The sequence below is a fragment of the Penicilliopsis zonata genome (assembly GCF_001890105.1).
Source record: "Penicilliopsis zonata CBS 506.65 unplaced genomic scaffold ASPZOscaffold_3, whole genome shotgun sequence".
Classification (NCBI taxonomy): domain Eukaryota; kingdom Fungi; phylum Ascomycota; class Eurotiomycetes; order Eurotiales; family Aspergillaceae; genus Penicilliopsis; species Penicilliopsis zonata.
In genome coordinates this window covers 1,394,469-1,417,957 of record NW_019208913.1, presented here as the reverse complement: position 1 = coordinate 1,417,957, position 23,489 = coordinate 1,394,469, and the positions used below count along the sequence as shown (strand labels likewise).

General features: G+C 50.4%; 10 protein-coding genes across 10 annotated transcripts; 6 read left to right on the top strand and 4 right to left on the bottom strand.

Moving 5' to 3' along the window:
• Positions 1–388: 388 nt before the first annotated feature.
• On the top strand, positions 389–1,409 carry ASPZODRAFT_61410 (hypothetical protein; the record flags this gene model as incomplete). Its single annotated transcript, XM_022728984.1, has 5 exons — positions 389–524; positions 594–724; positions 788–886; positions 943–1,150; positions 1,207–1,409. Coding segments are annotated over 5 exons (777 nt in total), but the record flags the coding sequence as incomplete, so codon positions are not given.
• Positions 1,410–1,556: 147 nt separating this feature from the next.
• Positions 1,557–2,673, bottom strand: ASPZODRAFT_129722 (hypothetical protein). Its single transcript, XM_022722339.1, has 3 exons — positions 2,620–2,673; positions 1,743–2,485; positions 1,557–1,662 (listed from the first exon to the last, which is right to left on the bottom strand). The coding sequence occupies exon 2, from the start codon at positions 2,217–2,219 to the stop codon at positions 1,992–1,994; it is 228 nt and encodes a 75-aa protein (XP_022583795.1). The 5' UTR covers positions 2,220–2,485; positions 2,620–2,673; the 3' UTR covers positions 1,557–1,662; positions 1,743–1,991.
• A 1,790-nt stretch (positions 2,674–4,463) lies between these two features.
• Positions 4,464–5,446, top strand: ASPZODRAFT_1444603 (hypothetical protein). Its single transcript, XM_022725007.1, has one exon. It carries the CDS (start codon positions 4,678–4,680, stop codon positions 5,053–5,055), a length of 378 nt encoding a protein of 125 aa, XP_022583794.1. The 5' UTR covers positions 4,464–4,677; the 3' UTR covers positions 5,056–5,446.
• Positions 5,377–7,415, top strand: ASPZODRAFT_59898 (hypothetical protein; the record flags this gene model as incomplete). The annotated part of the gene is made up of 6 exons (XM_022728877.1): positions 5,377–5,450; positions 5,540–5,557; positions 5,622–5,746; positions 5,834–6,828; positions 6,897–7,033; positions 7,106–7,415. 6 exons carry the CDS (start codon positions 5,377–5,379, stop codon positions 7,413–7,415), a joined length of 1,659 nt encoding a protein of 552 aa, XP_022583793.1.
• An 848-nt stretch (positions 7,416–8,263) lies between these two features.
• On the top strand, positions 8,264–10,543 carry ASPZODRAFT_129715 (hypothetical protein). Its single transcript, XM_022722338.1, has 4 exons — positions 8,264–8,681; positions 8,733–9,044; positions 9,118–9,742; positions 9,792–10,543. Exons 1-4 carry the CDS (start codon positions 8,545–8,547, stop codon positions 10,395–10,397), a joined length of 1,680 nt encoding a protein of 559 aa, XP_022583792.1. The 5' UTR covers positions 8,264–8,544; the 3' UTR covers positions 10,398–10,543.
• Positions 10,544–10,628: 85 nt separating this feature from the next.
• On the bottom strand, positions 10,629–12,899 carry ASPZODRAFT_129712 (hypothetical protein). The gene is made up of 6 exons (XM_022722337.1): positions 12,718–12,899; positions 12,574–12,606; positions 12,389–12,481; positions 11,661–12,165; positions 11,162–11,583; positions 10,629–11,094 (listed from the first exon to the last, which is right to left on the bottom strand). Exons 1-6 carry the CDS (start codon positions 12,718–12,720, stop codon positions 11,077–11,079), a joined length of 1,074 nt encoding a protein of 357 aa, XP_022583791.1. The 5' UTR covers positions 12,721–12,899; the 3' UTR covers positions 10,629–11,076.
• A 3,095-nt stretch (positions 12,900–15,994) lies between these two features.
• On the bottom strand, positions 15,995–18,737 carry ASPZODRAFT_129711 (hypothetical protein). Its single transcript, XM_022722336.1, has 2 exons — positions 16,778–18,737; positions 15,995–16,719 (listed from the first exon to the last, which is right to left on the bottom strand). The coding sequence occupies exons 1-2, from the start codon at positions 18,410–18,412 to the stop codon at positions 16,114–16,116; spliced, it is 2,241 nt and encodes a 746-aa protein (XP_022583790.1). The 5' UTR covers positions 18,413–18,737; the 3' UTR covers positions 15,995–16,113.
• A 119-nt stretch (positions 18,738–18,856) lies between these two features.
• Positions 18,857–19,963, top strand: ASPZODRAFT_129710 (hypothetical protein). The gene is made up of 5 exons (XM_022722335.1): positions 18,857–19,018; positions 19,085–19,500; positions 19,552–19,631; positions 19,685–19,715; positions 19,767–19,963. Exons 1-5 carry the CDS (start codon positions 18,923–18,925, stop codon positions 19,828–19,830), a joined length of 687 nt encoding a protein of 228 aa, XP_022583789.1. The 5' UTR covers positions 18,857–18,922; the 3' UTR covers positions 19,831–19,963.
• A 110-nt stretch (positions 19,964–20,073) lies between these two features.
• On the bottom strand, positions 20,074–21,441 carry ASPZODRAFT_150184 (hypothetical protein; the record flags this gene model as incomplete). The annotated part of the gene is made up of 3 exons (XM_022725590.1): positions 20,074–20,768; positions 20,826–21,354; positions 21,415–21,441. The coding sequence occupies 3 exons, from the start codon at positions 21,439–21,441 to the stop codon at positions 20,074–20,076; spliced, it is 1,251 nt and encodes a 416-aa protein (XP_022583788.1).
• A 12-nt stretch (positions 21,442–21,453) lies between these two features.
• On the top strand, positions 21,454–23,332 carry ASPZODRAFT_129707 (hypothetical protein). The gene is made up of 2 exons (XM_022722334.1): positions 21,454–21,475; positions 21,525–23,332. The coding sequence occupies exon 2, from the start codon at positions 21,731–21,733 to the stop codon at positions 23,180–23,182; it is 1,452 nt and encodes a 483-aa protein (XP_022583787.1). The 5' UTR covers positions 21,454–21,475; positions 21,525–21,730; the 3' UTR covers positions 23,183–23,332.
• The last annotated feature ends 157 nt before the right edge of the window (positions 23,333–23,489 follow it).

Here is a 23,489-nt window from a genome sequence, read left to right as displayed (position 1 = left end):
AAGGAAAATACTGTTTCCAGGTTCTTTCTATGCAATACGTCTGACGAGAATAACTAGGATGGAATGATGAGAACTCCAAACCAGGCTTCAAGGCTTCCGACAGTTGGGGTGGTGATAACAGCCAAAACCCCGAAAAAATGGCTTCCAACGGCCACAATGACGATGATAACAAATGTCGCAAGTAAGTAATATATTGTAACCAAAGTCAAAGAGTTTGTATGAGAGTCTGTATGCTGACAATTTCTGTGAAGCTGTGGAAATGAGGGCCACTTTGCTCGTGAGTGCCCTGAGCCTCGTAAGCCCATGGCCTGCTTCAACTGCGGTGAAGAAGGGTAAGTCAATCATCTTGAAAACTTCCTAGTGGAGGGTTTCTCACATTTACTTTCCGAATAGCCATACCAAGGCCGAATGCACCAAGCCTCGCGTGTTCAAAGGACCTTGCCGTATCTGCAACCAGGAAGGCCACCCTGCCGTCGACTGTCCTGAGAGACCTCCCGATGTGTGCAAGAACTGCAGGACTGAAGGTAAAGATCGATTGAAGAATCCATGCCTGAAACTATATCATGAACCAAAATTTTTCTGACGCGAGAAAGGCCACAAGACCATTGATTGCAAGCAGAACCGCAAGTTTGACTTGAATAATATTCCTGACAAGCTCCCCGAAGAAGCCTGGACTATTATTCGCAAGGCAAGCAATGAGAGAGATCTTGCAGACTTTCGTGAGGTAGGGAATCATAACTCTTCAGGGGGGGGAGAAGCCTTGAGGCTCTTGTTGACAACGTAATAGGGTGTAAAGGTCTACTCCAAGGCGGCCCCCCTGGCTACCTTTCTGGACATGGAGAAAAAACTGCGCGAAGACAACCTCAAGTTTTACATCGTTGCACTGGTAAGGATAGTTTCCATTTGCCACTGAGATACAGAAAAGTAATCTCAAATCCGCAGGAGAAAAATCCTGAAGATACTTTCAGTTTGATCGACCTCCAAGGTAAACTCGACTGTAAGTACGTGGTGGGATATTACTTCAGTCCCAAGCCACAGCGCGCGAATCTCAGAGAACGCTGGCCTGCCTCTACCGAGGAGAACATGGAACGCCTTCAGAATGCCGGAATTCCTTATGACCGCCAGATCCCTAAGTGCTCTAACTGTAATGGTAAGTCGACATATCTGAGAGATAAATATGAGAGCATGGATGCTGACTTGACCTAGAAATGGGCCATACCATGCGCTTCTGTAAGGAAGAGCGCGCGAGTGACTACGAGCGTGTCGAGATCAAGTGTGTCAATTGCAGTGAGGTCGGACATCGTGTTCGTGACTGCACTCAGCCACGTCGTGCCGGAAACTTCACCTGTCGCAACTGCGGGCATGTTATCCCTCATCACTGCACCACTGGTCTAGGCCAAGTTCATTAACCCTTTATAAAGAAACCCAGGTCATAAGGCTGCTGACTGCACTGAGCCACGTTCTGCGGAAGGTATCGAGTGCAGAAAATGCAACGAAAGTAAGTTTTCCCCAAGATGAAACACTTCAAGATATCACATTATAACTCGTTCAACCAGCCGGTCACTTTGCCAAAGATTGTCCTAAGGCCAGCGCACCTCGGACCTGTCGTAACTGCGGGTAAGTAAACACAGCTCTTGGTTATAGGAAGAGCAAGCAGTATATCTGACCAAAAAAAAATCAGCTCGGAGGACCACATTGCTCGGGACTGCGACCAGCCTCGCGATCTGTCTACTGTGACTTGCCGTAACTGCGATGAAGGTAAGGAGGGAAGGCTAGTAGCTCCTAGCCACTGACTGCCCTGGACTCCTGGAAAGAATCAACAGTGGAGCTAACACACTGTTTTCAATTGATAGTCGGCCACTTCAGCCGTGATTGCACTAAAAAGAAGGATTGGTCCAAGGTCAAGTGCAACAATTGCGGCGAGAGTAAGTTCAATCCACTGTGTGGGTTTGTTGTTTTCCTATCAACCATTAGATGCTGATACAACGTACCTAGTGGGCCACACCATCAGACGTTGCCCTCAGGCTCCAGAAGAGAACACTGCCCAGGATCCCACTGGCGACTTCCCGGGCGCCCCTGCTGGCGGCAATGATGGTTGGGCAACCAGTCGCGACGACAATCCCGTTAATTCGGGCCATCAGCAGCAACCAGAAGAGTCTCCCGACGCTGGCGGCGGTTGGTCTGCAGGCGCCGGCTGGTAGTGGGACACATCTCAGCATAGAGTCGCACTACAGGCCTGATCCATGTGGTGTTCAGGAATCCTTGGCGTGTCAGTCTACTGCTCTGTCCCGCAGCGATGTTGCTTTTCGGCATCTCACGGTGTGGGGGCAGGATAGGTTCCCTGACGTCAGGGGTTCGAAATACATATGCGCATTGATCATTTGGTCCGTCTCCACTCTGCACGCTGTTGAAATGCCGTCTTTTTTTCCTCTTTCTCCATCCTGTTCCTTGATATTGGAATCGGCTTCGGAAGGGGAGGGGTTGTCTATCAGCACCTCACAATCCGCCGTTCACACTAGTCAGGGAATTGGACAGGGAACTTTCAAAAAAAAAAAAAAAAAACGGCCACTTGCTTCTGTTTCTTTTTTTCTTTTTACTTTACAAACAGTGACGACATACCGGGTTTTGCGAAAGTAGCGAGAATTGCATTCACCGAGACTTGCTGGAGCGGCGAGTGAAGGGGTTGTGTCTCTGGCAGATGTGACGCGTTCGGCGGACTGTGTGGTTTTTTTATCAACTACTTACTGTCTCCTGTTGTTCTGGATAGGTCTCCTGTGATAGCGACTCCATTAGTAGCAACTGGTCTAGTCTTGTTACCTGTCATTCCTCTTCTTCTATCTGTAGCATGACGTATCTAGGCAGTGAAGAGCCACTTCTGGCTCTTCATCGGCGAATGATTAGTACGAGTACCGATAGTTAGTATTTCGGGGTAATTATTTCATCCGGTTGCAAGTATCGGCTCTCCTAGCACCCAATCGCAGAATCGGGTTCACAGTGACAGCTTATCCGCAGAGACTCGGAAGGTCAACAATAGACGATCTTTTACCGTGGCCCCGGCCGTTCTCCGGCTTCAAGGTTCGAGGAATATCGATATCACGTGAGAAGCCTGACAATGTCACAGTCACTGACAGCCTGCCACGAGTACCTAATAATCAAGTACCTCCATCAAGTAAGTCTGGCCTTCAATCCGGCTGGTGGCTTTTTGACTGTGTTTTCCGGAGATCAGACACGCGCAGAGTTTCTAGAAAATTGATTGTTGAAGATGGTAAGGCTGTGCGACGGCAGTCATGCGGAATGCCTAATTGCACCTGTAAGGGATGGGTAGCTTAGTTACTTCAGCTACGGAGTACTACCTACATATGGATGTGCCTTACCGGTACTCCGTACCTGCCTGTATATTCCATAGCATGGAGTTGGCTGCCAGACGGCCCAAGGGAAGGGGAGTACGGAACTTCCATTTTAGGCAGTTCCGGCTGCACTGGGGCCGGGCGTCGTTTCACACTCTACTCCGTACTACATTATGTAAGGTAGTAAGTAGGTAGAATTTCGGCCAAGCCGAGTTGACTTGGAGGGCCGGCAAGGTTACATACAGTATGGAGATATCTGAAATGCCTTATCAATCACTGACTAGTAGTAGTTCAGTAGGTCTCTGTAGAAATTTATAATGAGGTTGAAGATAAGATTTGGGTATGTAGATCACAGATATAACTAGTAGGTATAACTAAACACTCCATACTATCTATCCAAGTACTCTTGTTCTTATCATCCCATAGCTAAATACAGAGTAGTAACTCCTACATAACTAGGGTCGATCATGGCCTGAGTGTGCCTGTAGCCTGTGGTGTCAGTGGCTTGATCAGACGGCGATTGAGCCACAGTTCGGCAAGCGCCACCCGTAATGCTCTTTCCTTGTTTGCAGTAAACTTAGAAAGGCAGGTACGGAGTACTCCGTACCTGCCTTGATAGTAGATACTTCGTTACTCATTATTTTGTTATTTACTAGACACTACACAGTGCACACAGACTATTTGAATATTACCATATTCTGATTCAGTATATTTCCTGCATAAAGAGAATCCTATACAGAGTATTAAGTGGTAAGAACCTTAGAAAAGATATAGGTTAACTATATGTACTAGTATGGCAAGACTCTGACAATTGTCACTCTATGTACCATGCCTCAGGCTAGCAACTCAAACCAGTAACCAAGTCCAAATCTTTTACCGAAGTCCCCTCCGTCCGATCCACCCACTGCTACACCATGTCGACAATCCCCACGCCAAACCAATGGGAGAAAGAGAAACCCAAACAATTGCCCTCGCATCTCCATCTAGCGAGAATGATGTCTCAGGATTATTCTTTCCTCATCCCTAACCAACGACGGCAACGCGGCATCCGGCTCGCGCAACGCATGTCATGACCTGCCCATGGATCGGCTACCTACCTTCCTTCCTGGGTACCTCCATCCATCTGGAATTACTCGCTGAATCAGGGCTAACTGTTAAGTGGCGGTAGTTGCTACATAGGTATCTAGATACTCCAGTTTTACCTGATCTGCCCTTCGTTCCTCGCGTGGCGTTGTACCTGACTGGAGGTCCCAGAGACAGCAGAAATCCGGAGTCTCCAGAGTCAGAACCCCTCCCCAGACTCACTCTCCAATCGTGTCCCACGCGAACAATGGCAGGTGGCGTGGAGAGGGCTGCAACGCTCGCGTGGTTGCTGGATCTCTGTTCTGCCCTTTTACAAACAAAAAAAACATGGCTCGGGTTCTCCAGAACGAGGCTAGTGCCTACAGCAAATGACGACACAGGGAGGACACTGTTGAACACGGATTTTTCCACTTCTCCACCACACCCATGCCGATCAAATAGTGGTCAAACCAGGACCACGATCCTCAAAGGCTTCTTCCACTCGTGTCGGCGCGGAGCTTTGTGGGGCGGAGGCCACCAGGTGGAGGCTCCAGTCCCAAGTATGGGGTCGAAAAGACCATCTCCCAATCCGGGGGTTGACGATGCTCACTTCCTCAATCGTGCCTCACACAGGGCAGGGATCTGATGCTGCGGAGTCGTTTTCAATTCCAATGTTACCATGCGCTTGCGGCAAATCCCAGCAGGGAATCTTTCTTTTCAGGGAAAAAAATAAAATAAAATAAAAATCATTGAAAAGTAAAATACTAAAATGGATCATCGGCCACCATGGGAACTGACAAGACCATCCATTCTTTACCAGCTGCCTATCCCCGGGCTGGTCGATTTTCCTTCTCCTCATCTTTCTTCCCTTTTCTTGACTTGAGCTGCCTTGGTTCGTTGGCCAGGGGTGCTTATGATAGAAGACAGACAGACAACAGACAGAACAAGAGTGAAATAATCTGTCACCATGGCGCGGTTCTACGGGCTTCGTGGCACGAAGCTGAATGTTATGATCGGGTTTATTGCCGGTCTTGACTTCTTGTGAGTGAGAATCTCCCTCGACGGAATGCGGCGGGTGATCTCGCCAATTCTCACCGATTGATCGTTTAAACTGACATTTGTGTGGACAGGCTTTTTGGATATGACCAGTAAGATGAAGAACCCGTCGTCCCTATATCATCAGGATCACATTAACTCAATATCTGTGTGCAGAGGTGTAATGGGCAGTCTTCTGACTCTGAGCTCATTCGCGAATCAGTTCCCGGAGATCAATACCACGTCCGCTGGCGAGGTCGGTTTGACAGCTAGTGAAAAGAGCTTCCGTTCTACGGTTCAAGGTGGGTTAGCATCGGGGAATCCGGGAGAAGTGAAGGGGAAAAAAAAACAAAATTCAGGGGGGGGCTAATTTGTGTGTTGTGTAACAGGTGTTATGACTGCGTCGTACAACCTGGGTTGTTTCGTCGGTGCCGTCCTCTGTATCTGGGTCGGTAACTATCTCGGTCGTCGCAAGACTATCTTCCTTGGTTCGGCCATCATGGTGGTCGGAGCGACTCTGCAGGCCAGCGCGTTCACTCTGCCGCACCTAATTGTCGGTCGTGTCATCACCGGTTTGGGTAACGGCCTGAACACCTCCACCGTGCCCACCTGGCAGTCCGAGTGTTCCAAGTCGCACCGTCGCGGTCAGCTTGTCATGATGGAGGGTTCCCTGATCACATGCGGTATCATGATCAGTTACTGGCTCGACTTTGGCTTCTCCTGGCTCGATCCGAGCTCCGTCGCCTGGCGGTTCCCGCTCGCTTTCCAGATCTTCTTCGCCCTGATCATCTTGTTCTTCGTCCTGCCCCTGCCCGAGTCACCACGTTGGTTGATTCTCAAGGGCCACGAGGAGGAAGCTGTCGAGGTCCTGTGTGCCATCCTGGATCTGCCTGCCGAGGACCCTTACGTCCACACCGAATTTACCGCCATCAAGGACAGCGTCTTGGATGCCCAGGACGTCAGCTTCTCCGACCTGTTCACCATGGATGAGAACCGCCACTTCCACCGAGTCGCCCTAGCCTACGTCAACCAGATGTTCCAGCAGATCTCGGGTATCAACCTGATCACCTACTATGCCGCCACCATCTATGAGAACAGTATTGGCATGAGCGGCACCATGTCGCGTATTCTCGCTGCCTGCAACGGCACCGAGTACTTCCTGGCCTCTCTCATCCCCATCTGGATCTCCGAAAAGGTCGGCCGTCGCCCTCTCATGCTGGTTGGTGCCGTCGGCATGTCCCTCTCCATGGTGGTTCTCGCCATCACTACCAGCTTCACGGGTCAGTCAGGTCCTGGTATCGCCGCCGCCGTCTTCCTCTTCGTTTTCAACACTTTCTTTGCCTGGGGCTGGCTGGGAATGACCTGGCTGTATCCGGCCGAAATTGTGAGTTTCTCTTTCCCTCTTCTACAATAATGAATCGAGGTTTATGCTAATCACTGTCTCATCTCAAGGTTCCCCTGCGTATCCGTGCTCCGGCCAATGCTTTGTCCACGTCGGCGAACTGGATCTTCAATTTCTTGGTTGTCATGATCACCCCTGTCGGTTTCGACACGATTGGCTATAAGACGTACATTATCTTCGCTGTCATGTAAGCTTGTCCTTTTTTTTTTCCCCCGCGCCCCCTCTCATCTTTCAGCTTCGCACTAACTTAATTGTTCAGCAACGCGTTCATTGTCCCCGTGGTGTACTTCTTCTACCCCGAAACGGCCTACCGCTCTCTGGAAGAGATGGACGCCATCTTCCACAAGACCAAGTCGGTGTTTACCGTGGTGCGCATTGCGAGAGACGAGCCTCGTCGCTACGGCAAGAACGGCGAGCTGTTGATCAACTACGACGAGACCGAGGAGCACCTGCGCCGCGCCAGCCACTTCTCCGACAAGGCGACAACCGTCCATCACAATGACCAGGCCAGCACCCACGTTGATCTCGAGCGCGGAGCCAAGGGCGCCGAGTCATCCGACTCAAACTGATGAACTCGCCAAACCAAAGCCGGCTTTTGGAACTAGTCTGCAGTTGGTCTGTTAATGAATCAAATGTTTTCTTCCTTCCTTCCCAACCATTCCCTTTTTCACTATTCTATGATACCTGGGCGCTCCGATGATCGCTGCTTGCCCCAGTGTGTCGATGCCGTCTGTTTTTGGTTGTCCTATATACCCGTTTGCTCTGGCAGATATCTACTCGTAGTTCAATGTGTATTCCCGAGAAATGCACCGAAGATTACACTCATCCATAAAATAGAGTTGTAGGTATGTTGTCTGTAGTCATTCATTGGTAGTGTTATAAAGCAACTTCATAAAAACAACAAACGGCATTACCGATATCGGCCCGAGGATCTCCAAAGAGCCTCCGACGGTAGCCTTGAAGTTTCGCACTCCAGAGTACGTGGGAGTTTACGTACGAGTTATCTACAGACGATCCTTTCAACCAAGCCCATTTATCATTTACCATTGAGAACTGTCATCAGTTGGGATCCCACCTCTTGACTCTTGTCTACTACCTAATCAAGTTTTGACAGCCCCCCAGAAGGCAGTGGGCTGGTTCATCCACTCAACAAAATGCCCTGTTCCAACCAACACAACCTCCGGTTCACGTCATTCGGAAGAACCAGGGGAATGCCTCTACTGATTAAGTTATGTTAGAGTAAACTTTCAACTGTATTAAATTCTTCCCCGCTAGCAGGCAGAGCTAACAGCGACGATTTGTTGAGGACTGTGCCTTGACTGTCCTGTTGGCCCCGCCATCCTCCGTTCTCCGCTCATTTTCACGGCGATCATCGACTCTGACTCAGAAGGAAGAAAAGAAGGGAAAAACTAAAGGGAAAAAAAAAAAAAACCAGGCGGCCCGGTGAACTCTCAACTCTCACCGGCTCGGCCCAAAGGATATTCTATCACTCTTGGTCTGCTTGATCGCGAAACGGTATAAAGGACGGTGGTGAACGTTGAGTTTGGCCTCGGTTAGATTGTTGTGCGGCAAAAGGAAGAAGATTCCTTCTTAGTTATAAATCCCGATTCCCCCTCCACGATCTCCGATAAGATAAAAAAAAACGATACGAGACGGACTTTTCTTCTTCTCTCCTCCCCCCGTGAGATAACAGAAGGAATGTCGGACTTGCAGCTCCCCTCGGAGCCAGGCAAGGATCTCGGCGAGAATGTCCAAGAGAACCCCGTGAGAGATGTGAGCAGCGATGTCGAGACCGGCGAGGTGGCTAGTCAGGCTGAGATTGAGCGTATCTATGGGTAAGAATGAATGAATGAACAAAAGAAAGAAAAGGCAGGCTAATTGGCTAGGAAAATCGACCGTCGTATCATCCCGGCTTTCTGGGTGCTGTACTTCCTCTGCTCGGCCGTGCGGTCGAACGTGTCGCTGGCGCAGACGATGAACACGAGCTCCGGCCACGATCTGGCCTCTGTGCTGCATCTGAGCGAGCACCAGATCTCCACGGGTCTCGCGCTCTTCTACGTCTGCTATGTCGTCTTCGAGGTGCCCTCCAACCTGGTCATGACAAAGATCAGCCCGCACGTGTGGATGAGCCGCATCGTCATCAGTGTGGGCATCATTGGCAGCTGCATGGCTGCCATGAAAGCCGCCTGGAGTTTATAGTATGTATCACATAGTTTTTCTTCTTCTTATTTCTACTCACTTCCTCTCGCTTGTACTCACTCTTAACCATAGCCTCCTTCGTCTTCTTCTCGGAGTCGTCATTGCAGGCATGTGGCCCGGGATGACCTACTACCTGACCCTATTCTACCCGCCGTCGCGCATCGGCAAACGCATCGGACAGTACTTCACCGCCGCGCAGGTCTCTGCCGCCGTCGTGGGCCTGGTGTCCGCGGGTTTCCAGAAGATGGACACCGACGGTGGCCTTGTCGGCTTCCAGTGGATGTTCCTACTTTACGGCCTGATCACTCTCATCGTCGGCTTCGCCCTGCTGTGGTGGCTGCCGGACCGGCCTAGGGCACCGCACGAGCAGCAGCAGAAGTCTTCTTCTTCTTCTTCTTCTTCTTCTTCTTCTCACAGATTTCTTTCCTGGCTGCCTCACAGCGCTCCCGTGCTTACAGGACGCGACGCCGAGGTCCACTACCAGGACCTGAAACGCGTGTATCACTATCCGCAGTGGTCGTACTATGATCTCCTGCGCGTCTTCCTCGACTGGCGCCTCTGGCCCCTGCTAGTCATGTATTTCGGAGTCGTGGGCGTGGGCATCGGCGTGGAAAGCTACGGCAACGTCATCATCGAAGCCGCCGATCCCTCTCTAAGCGGCATCGACGTCAGCTTACTATTCGCACCTATCTGGATTGTACGTTCTATCTACATCTTTCTGTGTTTTTCTCTTGCTAACGTTATAGATGGACCTCATTGCCATCCTCCTGGTAACCCCCCTCTCGGATCGCTTCCACAACCACCGGGCCCTCTTCTTCTCCATCCCAGTGTGCATCCAGATCCTCGGCCTCCTGCTAACCACCTACGCCGGCACGGACTCCAACCCCTGGCCCCGCTACGGCGGCCTGCTCATCGTCGGCTTCGGTCTGGGCCCTACCGTCCCCATCGTGATGACCTGGACCGCGGAGATCTTTCAACCCCGCCACGGCGAGGTCGGCGTCGCGGTTGCCTCCGCGGTGGTCTCTGGCTGGGGAAATCTGGGTAGTATAGTGACTACCTATGCGCTGTATGCCGGGTGGAAGAGCGATGCCGACGCAAAGGGTCGCGCGCAGTACCGTAACTCTAACATCGTCATGATCGCTATCCTTGTCGCGAGTATTGTTGCCGCCATCATCATGCAGGTCGCAATGTACTACACTGAGAAGAAGGGCTCCTCTTCCACAAACAACAACGACGACGATCACAATGATGCTGCTCCCTCGGGCCTTGTCGATGGCGCCGCGAGACGTGAACAGACCCAGCGTGGTCTGGACGGACTGGGCTCCAGTCTGACCAAGTTCTTCAGAAAGTAGATCCCTGGATTGGATTGGAGTGGATTGGATTGGATACAAAATAGTAATGCCTAATCAGAATAGAAAAGGGGTTGTTTTAATAGATTATTTTTCAAGTAGATCCTTATTCAAGTTGAGATAATAATGATACAACAAAAAACTGCTGTACTCAAATGAGTGTATTCTTGGTTATAGCTATACTGGATCAACCCAAGCTGATTTCAAACAAGATAAAAACAAGAAAGATAGACTGCCGACTCAAGGGAAAGTTATCTCTCCTCTCCAATCCACTTAAAAAACCAGAATGATTAACCATAGCGAAAGCGAATACTTCTCTATGCTGTACGTAACACATAGCCGACATCAAAGGGGGCATAATAATATTAAGCAAGGGGGAAAAAGCAAGCGGCAGCAGAGAGAGCGAGAAAACAACAAAAAAGAGGGAAGGATTAAGACAAAGACAAGCACTGGCATGTAACAAGTTTGTATAGGGAATAACAATAGAAAGAAAAGAAAAGGATCATGTAGATGTCACGAGCGGCAACCGAATCTATAGATACTGCCAGACGCTGCTTTCCTTGCTCCCTTTTATATTTCTTCTTGTTTCTCAATCTACTCTCAGTCGACGCCGGAGGGTATACGAGCGCTAAGAACCAATGTTTCCCGCATTTTGTTTCTTCATCCAAAGAGGGGTATTTATTTAGATGCCACCGCAGAGCTAATTAGGTTAGCAATGGTCACTTAATTTCTTTTTGTGTTGTGGGGGCCGGGGGTTTCAAACATACAGTCTCAACGATGATACCAGTGATCTGGTAGGGGCAGGCGTTGGAGGCCGGGCGGCGGTCCTCGAAGTAGCCCTTGCCGTCCTTGGCGACCTGGCGGGGAATACGAATGCTGCCACCACGGTCGGCGACGCCGTAGCTGAACTTGTCGATGCTGCCGGTCTCGTGACGGCCGGTCAGACGCTCCTCGTTGCCCTCACCGTAGACGGCAATGTGCTCGTTGTGGCGGGCCTCGAGCTTCTTCATGTAGCCCTCGATGACCTTCATGCCACCGTCACCACGGGTGCCGTTGGTCGAGACGTTGGTGTGGAGACCAGCTCCGTTCCAGTCACCCTTGATGGGCTTGGGGTCGAAAGAGATCTTGACACCGAACTCCTCAGCCACGCGGTGGAGGAGATAACGAGACAGCCAGAGGTGGTCACCCACTGCACCAATTAGTCTGAAACTTCTTCAAGCACGAAATAACGGCGATTATCTGAGGGGGAGGGGGATGAAGACGTACTCTCAATACCCTGGCAAGGACCAACCTGGTACTCCCACTGGGAAGGCATCACCTCAGCGTTGATACCAGAGATCTTGATACCGGCGTACAGGCAGGCACGGTAGTGAGCTTCGACGATATCACGGCAGTAGACCTTGCCGGTGCCGACACCGCAGTAGTAAGGGCCCTGGGAACCGGGGAAGCCACCACGGGGCCAGCCGTAAGGCCAGCCATCCGTGCCGAGAAGGGTGTACTCCTGCTCCAGACCGAACCAGAAGCCCTCCTTGGCGTGGGTCTCCATTAAACGGGCAGCCTCATGGCGGTAGTTGTACTTGTTGGGGGACCCATCGGAGTCCCAGGTCTCGCAAAGGACAAGGATGTTGTCGCCCTGACGGAAGGGATCCGGGAAGATGGCAACAGGGCGAAGGTAGACGTCCGAGTTGTCGCCGGGGGCCTGGCCGGTCGAGGAACCGTCAAAGTTCCACTCAGGGAGCTCGTCAACTGACGTGGGAGCCTTGAAGAGGGTCTGCGGGAGAGAAAGAAAGAGGGGAGAGTTAGCACTGGTTGATACCACATGAGGAGATAGGATATACGAGTGGTCACGTGATGATGCATGCCACCTTCCGTAGCTGCAGGGCTTATCGGAAAAAGAGGCGCACAGATAACACACATTCCCACAAACGAGCGGGCAACAAAGGTACAAGGGATACCAAAGGTACTTTGAGGAAAAGAAGAAAAGCAAGGCTTACCTTGGTCTTAGTGCGGACACCACCGATGGCGTCAATCCAGATGTATTCAGCCTGGACATGGCCTCGTTGGTCAAGGCTCATGTACTTCAGGAGCTGTCCCCGCCACGCAAAGGTCAGTATGAACAATTTTCCTCGATGCCGACAAGCAGCTGAGGGAAATGTCAAGTATCAAGAAAGGCACGCACATTCTCCGTGTTGGAGATGGTGGTAGATTCGGCCTGGTAGAGAGAAAATCGTGAGTCAGTATAGATTCCAATAGCGAGACAAGATCCAACGAAGCTGAGAAACAGCTTGGGTTGTCCTGCTCTGAGGGTCAAACTGGAACGTACCATGATGATAAAATATGTGAAATGAAGAACCGTAAAAAGAGACGGTTTGGGGGGGGTTTTTTTTTTCTTTCTCAAGGGAGTGTTCTGACAAGCAGAAAGCACGAACAAACGTCAATCCTCGAGGAAAGTCACGAAACGATCCAAGAATGAGGAAGAGAGAGTGTATAAGGGTTGATCAACTAGCTAACGAAAGCAAGATGAACAGAAGATCAAGTGCGATCAGTGGGAGAGGGGAGGTTTAATAAAAAGAGTCATAGGCTGGGAAAGAATAGTGGGGGGGGCAAAGAGGGATTATCTTCTTTTAAAAGACTCTGGGGGCGAAAGAGGGACTTTCCAGTGTCTGGGTCGGTTGCTAGGCGGGACACCCAAAAAAAAAGCCCGCTTTCCCACCAGTAGGAGGGATTTTTTGGCTGCCCAGCTATGGTATGGTAAGTTTGGTATCGGTGTTACGCCACATGTATGTATGTATGTATCCAGTATTCTATATACACATACACAGCTTTTCCACGATTTTGACATACTAACTATGGAGTACATTGTTAACTAGTAGTTAGTTACCTACATACTACATACATACTACATACATACTACATACATACTAAGTGATCTACTCTGTGCTTCAAGAATAAGTAATATATGAGATATGTCATTTATACTTTGTGATTGCCCGCCGATAGCGCGTTTATTTCGGCAACAATAGCTGGGCACTATTTCAATAGTACTTGCTCTACTAGAGTACGGAGTATACCTACGGAGTAGTTGTGTATGTAGTAGTCGCTTGAAACTCAACCCCCCCGGAAGCAGGTAACTACCTAATAGTCTATTGTTTCTCGGCCAAGAAACGCACATGAACCGATTCCTACCATAGAGAGCCTTGGGTTGGGACCAGGGTGGGAGCCCTCGCCGGCGCCATGCCGATTAGACTGTTATCAATTGCTCAGAACTATTATCAAAAAACGACACATCCTGGCCACAAGTGGCCGTCTCAGTGGTGGTAGATAGCATCCATGGCGTTGGAGGGGTAGTCCTAAGACCCTTTCCATCCGATGAGGGGTCGGAGGGTATTGATTCCTACCACCTGGACGGAGTGACTCTGTACTCCAGCCCTATTCCTTCCTGGTATCTCCTGGTGTAGATAGAGGAGCGATATCCTGATATTGAAGAGGGGCCGGAGGAGGGGGGGGGGCGGTTATCTGTCTAGACCAAGTCGTTTATCAGGCGTGGGATGGGTTGAGTAAGACGGTTACTCTGTGCCTCTCATTGGCAATATAAGGCGCATTTTGCCTGTTCCTGGTAAGGTGTACCTGCAACTTATCGCTGGGAGGAAGTGATAATTGCCCTGGCTTGATTTGCTATCAGTTGGAAGACCCCGCCATGTCGCGTGGGTGGATCAGAGAAGCTGCATCTGTCACCGGTGTAGACTTTGCCTTGACCATTGTTTCTTTTGTCGGCGATCGTCTGACCCCGAACATCTCATCTCGCGCATCAACGATTCATTGAACATCATAAGATAATCATCATCCTGGAGCTCCAGCTGAAAAAGCACACCTCGTACAAAGGTGTTATGTAACTCGTACGGGCGGTACGGGGCCTGTGGGGCGTGGCAAAACGAACAGGTATTTCCTTGTACGGTGGGAAAAGCGAGAGAACCGCGCCAGCCCCGAGACCGGCCCCCCCCCCTACCCTGTTATCAGCCGTTCTGTCCTTACGGGGGAGTACCAGTGTAAGGTAGACAGCATTCAACCTTTCCAAGGTTGCTTCTATGAAACCATCAGGTGCGACAGGGAAGACGATCGTTGGATGGATTTCTCCAGAGTGGCGACCACTTAGCTTCTGGGTGTGATGCTGACTCGGGAGATATAGGAAACCTGGCGTCGATGAGTGGCTATGTATAACGGTAACCTAGGTACTTACTACAGTCGTTTACATCGTACACTAACTGTAACCTCGAGAGTTTTAGTTGGAATTACTACGATATAGTAAATGGAGTCATCGTTGCTATTACTTAAGTCATTACTCTTCATGAATCCACCGCATGCTCCGCCTCAATTCTATTTCGGTCTGCCGAGAGCGTCATGGATTATATAAGCATACTGTACTAGGCCGAAAGTAGAATCTTCTAGCCTAGTGCTGACTAGCTCGACTCGTCGTACGGAGTACAATAGACTCCCTACTTCTATTGAGTATCTATTGAAATATTGAATATGAATATGAACATGAATATTGTATTCAGCAAACTATATACTCAATATATCCAATACTTGACATGTCATTTCCCAGGCATCAATTCATATAGTAAGAGACACATTTTAATCTTCTTTTTTATACCTATTTTTGACCGTTTCACAACACAATTGTTCCAACACAATTTTCCAACCCTCCTACTGGCTAATATTGCCGTGATATGCAATGGAAAATCGCTCCCCCCCCCCCAGCCCAGCCATTCCATCTCCGACATGCCGAGAGAAAAATGATCGCTGCTTGCTCCGCATCTTCCACAGTGCAACAACTTGAACCCACCGAAGGCGCCAGGCCCTCGTCTCTTATCGCCGCCCCTCATTGGCCTGACTGGGACATATGACAAACCACCCTGACTGGAATCATCGACAGCATCAACTATCAAGGTGATCAAGCAGCTTTTTGAGGAGCTTTTGCTACCTGGATAATACCCTTGCCCGACGAAACAAAGAACCGCTTATTGTCAGCGTGTCCCCGTGCCCAATCGGTTGAATAGCGATTGCCATTATTCCCAACTGCACCTGGAATCCCGCGGGTCTCGCGGGGGAAGATTGATGCCCGTACCTTACAGCCGTCGGTCGGGTTGGTCGGTAGGTAGGTACCACCTAGGTACCTAACAGGTGGTTTACTAACGTAGGTACCTAAAGGTACCTACGCCGTACCTCTGGTGTCCTGGTAATCTACAATACAGAACAGCCGAAGACGGAGTATCGTAAGTTACCTTCCGTATGTACCTTAGCATGTAGTACGAGTACTATTTATTCTATGGAGTACTCAGGAGTCAGTACTCAAACTCCTCACATGACGAGAAAGAATGGCATCAATTCGAAATCAGGTATTACTATTATTCATTGATGTCTTGTTTCTGACTAGTATTTTATCATGCTCCTGCATTGCATCATCTGTGCCCACTGTCGTAGAGTGCCTTGCCTTGGCTGCGAACGGTATGTAGTAATTGCCGCATTGATTTCCAGATGGAAGAAGTTTTACGAGTATGACGATATACTGCCGAACGTTTACTTCGTTTACCCCGGACATCAGACTCATGGGCAGAAATCCTAAAAAAAAAAATATGTACTAATGGCAGGGATGTGAATGTTCTAAAAACAACTCTATACATGGTAGAAAGGTATTCTCGAATCGCCTAGGATTGATCGTCTAGGATCGAGACAAAACCCATTCTACCAGCACGCTCAGGTCGTGCGATGTCTCCAGTACGCGCGCTATCTTTTTCTCTGCCTCCAACGCTTCTTGTTTCTTCTCGTCGACCGTCTTCATGTCGGAACTCTCGACGGAGGTACCCGTCTCGTCCCCCCATAGACCGGTAGAATCTACGATCGAGATGCTGCCGTTGAGACCGACCTCGAAACTGATGGAGATCCTCTCAGATCGGGTGGCTTTGTCAGAACCGTTGTTGGCCGTGATGAGCAGCATAAGCACGGGCGGTTGTCCCAGCTGCGTCCGCAGCGTGACGTCCACTTTGACATCGGTCCGGCGCTGGTGGGAGTCATCGCCCACAGGCCCGAAAGCCACATTCGACAGCTGCCCCCCACCCAGAATCGAATCGAGTCTTTCTTCATTGGGATCGTCGTTGCTGAGCATAACTATTCCGGAGCCGCTTGCAAAGGCCTCGGGATCGGGAAACTCCGGTGCTTTGCATACGCTTTCCGAGGTGGAAGGTTGGGTGTTCGGCTCCCTTCTATCCGGCGAAGAGGTGAAAGTCCGGCGAACGATGCTGCTTAGCGCTGCATATTGCCGTAGTATCTAGATGGGTTTAGCATCGCGCATCACTAGCCAAAGCATCTGTAAAACGCTCTCTTACCGGGAGGATATCCGCAAGTTGTCGCGGATGGGAAAAGGGGAGTTCACTGATTGTCCGCCCAATCACCGCTTCAAAGCTCTGGAACGTGTAGGCGTGTCTCTTATCAATCTTCTCGCCTTGTGCATTATATGTGGGCACGCATAATACACCCGTACCCCGACTGACACTAGTTCCATTGTGGGTTGGCGAGAGAGGCGGCCATGCAGGAACCAGCAACGCATCGTAGGCGATCATCTTGAACTCTTGCGGTAGCTGTATACCGAGTGTCCTGTAGATATCGGAGGCAGCCAATATCGGAACATCTAGCGGAGGCTCCAGCTTGACGACAAACCTGCGGTTCGGGGTATGAGGTCCTAGCATACTGTTCATCGGATCGGGATGGCCCATGCTGGCCGAAGACACTGTTGGCGGCGGATCGGCCCAGTTAATCATCGGGAGAGCGGAATCGGGGGTCCTGTTGGACGACGAATCTTCAGATATATCTGGAGTGGTCGTCAACACGTCCGGACCGACCCAATCTCTCGACACGCGAAGAGAAGGATATCCTTCTTCGCATTCAACTTTCAGGCTCCACAGATTCTGTTCATCGTCACTGTGTTCATTCGAGACCCGGTCTGGTGGTTGGTCAATCACCATGGCATCTGTCGAGGTCTTGGCCCGCTTCGCATCCAGAACTCGGGGTTGTGATATCCAGTAGTCCAGCCCTAGTCCGACACGTTTCCCTTTGTGTAGGCACGGTCGACCAATCCATCCGCTGCAAAGATGTTCATAAGTCCCTGCCCATCTCGATTGTTTATCTTCCGCGTCCCAGATCCGTTTCAGGCTCGCGTGTAGGCCCTCAATGGCTTCAAAACAGTTGACCTCCTGGCTAAGCCTATCCAGCTTGGCAAGCCACTGCAGATTTTTATAGAACCCGTTCAGCGACTTCCACGCGCCTTGCTCTCGCTGTTCAGGTGACTGAGTCAGGTCACTTTTCAACACGGCTGTCGCCTCCTCGCGCCGCTCACCATCGGTAGCCTCGAGAGTGACGTATGTAAGACTGACATCCTTGACAGTATCTTGTCCCGGGTGGAATTCGATTTCCAGGTCGACAAAGTTCCCAGCAATGTTGAGGTTATCTTCCTGCCAGATCGACTCAAGGCCTTCGAGCTGACTGAGTCGTTCGATTCCCTCTCTACAGACACCTCTTCCAGCGACCCGGGTGCGCAGAAGCTGGACCACCTCTTCGATATGCCTCCTGCGCTCTTCTTCGTTGTCTCTGGAAGCACCTAGCTTGATTCCCTGCATGCTCAACGCTTGAATCTCATTTTCGCTCATTGCTGCGCCAACCAGCGCATCATGAGCAGCAGGAGAGGGGCTGATCCCAGTATAACCACCCAACGCTAGCAACGCAGACGGCGAGCTGAATGTGACCGGGTCATCCACCCCGACAGCCGCTGCAAGAGGTGTCGCATACTGATGCGAGGAGATGCCTGGGTGATTAACGTTGTGTCCGTGACCTGAAGCGGACGGGGTCCTGGTAGACGGCGACTTGTAAGATAAGGGACGCGCCATCGGCACTGCAGATGGATGTGGAGAAGACGTCAGGTGTGTCGGAGTCGCGCCTGGGTTTTGTTTGGAGGACGGGGTCGCCATGTCGAATGGCTGGTGCTATTGACCCGCGAGAAGCAGATATACACACAAAGCACTAAATCGATTCCAGCTGCTTCTTCTTCTGCTTTCTGTTCCAAATATACGATGACCACAGACCCCTGTCGGCACAGCCCAAGCCAAGCGCTCTGTGCCTTTCAACGGCCATACAGTTTTATCTCAAAAGAGCATGCAAATGTGACTCTCGCGGCGTGAAAGGTTCGGAAGACGTCAATTCGCCATGACGGAACACAGGTAGACTTTGAGATATACCGAATTTTCCGAAATCAGGTCGTTAAATGCTTCTTTTCTTCCCTCCTGCCGCCAACAAACACTTTCGAGTGAGAGCATCGGACGCAGACGGCATCTTATTGGCGGTCACATGAGTTTGCATTGTTTGTCTTGCATCGTCATAGCCTAGATTGGCGGCTCAAAATGTTTTGACGATTCGACATTTACACTTGAGCTCGAACCTGGCGAGTGACAACCGATTAATCTGTCAAAGAAGTCCGCAGAATGTTCTGCTCACGGTCTACGCTCTGTCAAGCGACACAGGCTATCAAGCGGTGTCAGATTCGCTCTCTGTCCAGCTTAGAGGGCCACCCGCATATAGTCAGTGCTCCCATTAGAGTCTTTTGAATAACCTGTTTCATACGGGAACTGAGTTGTTTTACATAGTATGTCTTTCAAAACGATGGCGATATAATACAGGGGAATTCCCACATTCTATCTCTTCTACCGACCGAACCACCGAGTCGCGATCTTGCCATCGGCTCTACCACGCGACTCCCTCCCACGCCCGAATCCTTCCAAGAGAACCCCGCGTTTCTGAAGACCTTACAAGAAGTTCTTTCTAAACATGCTCATGAGGACCCCGATGCGATCTCACAGGCCCAAGTTATGGCCTCGACGTCTGGCGCAAATCTCGGATCTGGAGGAGTCCTGATGGCAGGTCACCATAGGCGAAGACGACGGGGGGAGAATGATATGAGCAGCGGAGCAAGTGGTCAAGGGGGCGTTGGCTCTGCAGGAAGGGGCGGCTGGATCCATATATCCGATAACAGACGGCCCCCAGAATACGGGAGAATCGCATGGTAGGAACCCTGAGAGTTCTCTCGATGGCAACATGACTGACTTGGGGGTAGGCCGGAAGATATATTTGGTAGCCTAGAGGTCGACGGCAAGGGGCAATTTGTGGATGGGAATGGCAATTATCAATCAAGTGGTAAGATCATATCCGAGACGATGTGCCCGCGATTCATTGCTAACCTATGGCAGGCACTTACAGGATTGTCACCAACAACGGGATGTAAGTATCTCTACAAAGTATGAAGCCTCGCATCCACTAATGACTGAATAGACTGGGTTTGAGTCCTTTTCTGAGAGAAAAGTTGGTTCAGAGATTGCGCGAACAGGAAGCTTGACGGCAAACCCGGGAGGTTTACCATACTTCATTGTATATTACTGTACTTTAAAGTGCCTATATTCCTACAGCCTGGATGTATTCCAACATCTATTCCAAAACCATGAGAAATTTTACCAGAAAAGGTTTCAAACAATCACTATGAACAGAAATTCTCAATCCAAGATTCGCCAACTTGTCGAATCATCGAGGTTGGTGAACCCCTTTTTCAATATACAGCAAACTCAATTGAACATATATGGCCCTATTTTTTGAAAAAATTCGTGATCCTCTGTGACCCAGCATTGGGCTTTTTATTGACAGCTTTTGGAATTGTGTTATTGCGTGTCGCGCTCCTTGTCTTTCTCCCTAGAGTAGTCGGGGGCCTTGGAACTTCCTGTCCTTTCTCCTGCGTCGATGAAGGAACGGTGTCTGTTTTATGTTTCTTCGGTTCTTCTGGTAGGATCTCATCAGGTTCTTCAACTGGCCTCTCTCTTTTGACTCCCGGAACGGGTGCTGGAGCGTTGTCCTCACTCCATTCGGTGTCCTGTGTTGTTCTCTGCTCGTCTCTGTCGTGGGTGACTTTGAACTCCGTCAATTTTTGATCCTGCCTATCTTTCAACTGCACCGGTGACCCTAATTTCGGCTTCTCTGCATTTGCGAAGAAATTTGCGATGTTTTTCTTGTTCTCTTTACTGTCGATTGGGACGATGAAGTCGGGCGAGTTGTTGCCTACCTTTCCGACTTCTTTGGGAACCTGGTAGCACTCCAGATCACCCTCATAGGGCTTCAAGATCGACTGGAGCTCCTTCGACCACGTCGTTCGTTTGGGATCAAGCCACATCTTCATCGCTTCACTCCCGGGCTCAAGGATCACCGGCATTCGATCATGTAGGAATCTCAGGTAAGGATTCGAAGAGGTGGTGATAACTGTGTATGTATAGAGCTTCTCATCGGCTCCTATCCACGTCAGCATGCCCAAGCACAAGGAACCGTTCATGGCCAGGTAAGAAATACCTTCGTAGGAAACACAATCCCAGAGACCCGCAAAGCACATCAAATCGCCGTCCTTTCGCTTGATGAAATGGGGTATTTTCTCCTTTCCCCCCGGTCCCTTCTTGAGCCATTCGTAGAACCCTTGACAAATTACGATGCACCGCTTGCGTCTCTTCATCGATGTCCACATACCACGATCTTCAGCAAGCGAGTCATCCCGGCAGTTGATTGTCCGCATCAACGAGCCATAGTCAGGCTGACGTTTAGTCCAGAACGGGACGAGCCCCCATCGCATGCTCTGAAGCTTGTATTTCTGGATCCGGTCTGCCTGGTCCTTTTCCTTTTCATGTTTCTCAGAGGTTTCGGGTCCACCGGTTGAATCTTGATCTTCCTCATCGTGGCCGTAGCCGCGATCAGGAGCGTCGGCACGGTACACAGCGCCATAATTTCCCGGAGCAAAATTATACGTCTCCCTTACATCCTCATCTTCCGCTGCATCATCAACTGGCATGCCTTGGTCCTCGAGCCGCTGTTGAATAAACGCTAGCCGCTGTGGAGATCAAAGTCAGTATATATATCCTGAGGTTCCATCGGAGTAAGCAACACCTACGACGCCCAGCGCATACCGTCCACACATGCTGCTAGATATGAAAAGTCACCGAAAAACAACAGTATGATCCTCAAAATATCATGACTTGCCATGTGTTGAATCTTCTTTAGTTGAATAATCTGTGTTGGATCGACGTCATAAGCAACAGATACAAAGCTTGGGCCAGGCGGGAGGCGAGCGGGAAAATCGTTCCTTGCAGTTCGTTTCTCCGGTCCTTGTCAACGATGCTCTGCGTCACGGATAAGAATCCCGATTAAAGGTTCTCGAATACACATTGCTTGCCGGACCTGACAGGGCTATATCTCTTTCAGCCATCATGTTCCATGGCGCATCGCGGCGCGTCTGCGCCCACACCCCTCGGCTCCTGCAATCTCGGTTGGTAACCACACGCTCGCTTTCTCTACTCAATACAACGAGACTCGGCGGCCAGTCTCGACTACCACAGACCTTTAGATATGCACGCATGCAAACGAGGCAAATCACGTTCACCCAGCGGGTGAAATTGGGCCTACGGGAAGCCTCCAAAGGGATCTGGCGCAAAAACCCCATCATGTTACCCTTGGCGATCCTGTCGGTCATCGGAGCAACGGCAGTGTTTTCATATATTGTCTACGTTGAACTTACTCAGGTTCGGCCGCGATTCCACAAGTTCCCTCCTCCAGTCGCCGACGCGCTGAGAACCGCCGTTTACTACACCGAGATCGACCTGAGTCCGGCCAAGGCGCTCAAGGCATACAAGGAAGCACTGCAGATCGCATTCGAAATGGGCATGCATCCATACTCGGACGAGATACTCGGAATCAAACTCCAGGTCGCTATGATGTTGGAGAAAGCTGGGTTGGTTCAGCCGGCAATCGATGTGCTGGAGCGGACCAAGGCGGAGTCGTTGGACTGGATTGAACAGGGGAGAATGAGGAAGCTTATCCAGGACATGGAAGTGGAGATGAAAAAGGAAGATGCCACGGAACCCGAGGATCCTGAAGTTCTAGAAGAACAAAAGAAGATGAAGGAGCTAGAGAAATTCGAAGAGCACCAACGCGACAAGGTGCTCAAGAAGGTCGTCGGAATGAATATCAAACTGGCGGAACTGTACGCAAGCGATTACATCCAAGACGAGAAGAAAGCAGAGGCATGTCAAGTGGCTGCAGTCGAACTGTGCCTCAAGGAGATGAAACACCGACAGAGTCTCGGTATTCCCGTTGGCGGTGCAAGAACTGATAACGACATGTGGATGAACGTCAGCGAGATTGCGACCACCTTCGTCGACCTCGCCACGACCTACACCAAGCAAGAGCGGCACGAGTTGGCCATGCCGCTCTACCTTCGCGCTCTCGACATGATCCACAAGGAAGAAGGTGACTCGCCATCCTGCAAGCAGGTAGTGCTTCTCAACGACGTGGCGAGCGCAATGGCTGGCCAAGCCCAACGGCTGAAGAGCGGAAAGGCCGGCACAAGCACCTCCACCTCAAGCAGCAGCACCCTCCAGCAGCCCGTCCCGTCGCGCGAGGAGATCATCGGTGCTGCTATGCAATGGGCACAGAAGGCCATTGACGTCGCCGCGAAAATCCAGCCGCCCACCAGAGACCAGGACTGCGATGTCTCTTGCGTTGCTGCTACCTACAATCTCGGCGAGCTCGCGGAAATGCAAAACAACCGCGATCAAGCAGAGAAGTATTACAAAGAGGCCAAGGCTCTCGCTCAGGGTCTTGAGTATGAGGAGGGCGTGGCCATCGCTGATACGGCTTTGAAGCGGCTGGCAAAGAAGTAAATACCACTGCGGCTCAGATTCTCACCTCTCAATATAAAAATTCATGTACAATAGATAAATAGTGCAATCATGTCAAGTGTGCCTGTAGATAGTTATGACAAGATTCATTGAAAGAAGTGAGTGGCTGCTATAGCTTTTTCACATTACGAGAGATACTTCCTACTTAAATATAAGCCAAAAAAAAAGACCGGCCTTCTACGGGAAGCGGGTTGAAAAGTAGGAAAAAGTTTTTGATGCCTTTTAACAATGGTATTAGAACATCGCATGTCGTCCCTGTTCAAAGATTCCAGACATTCGATTTCGTGTG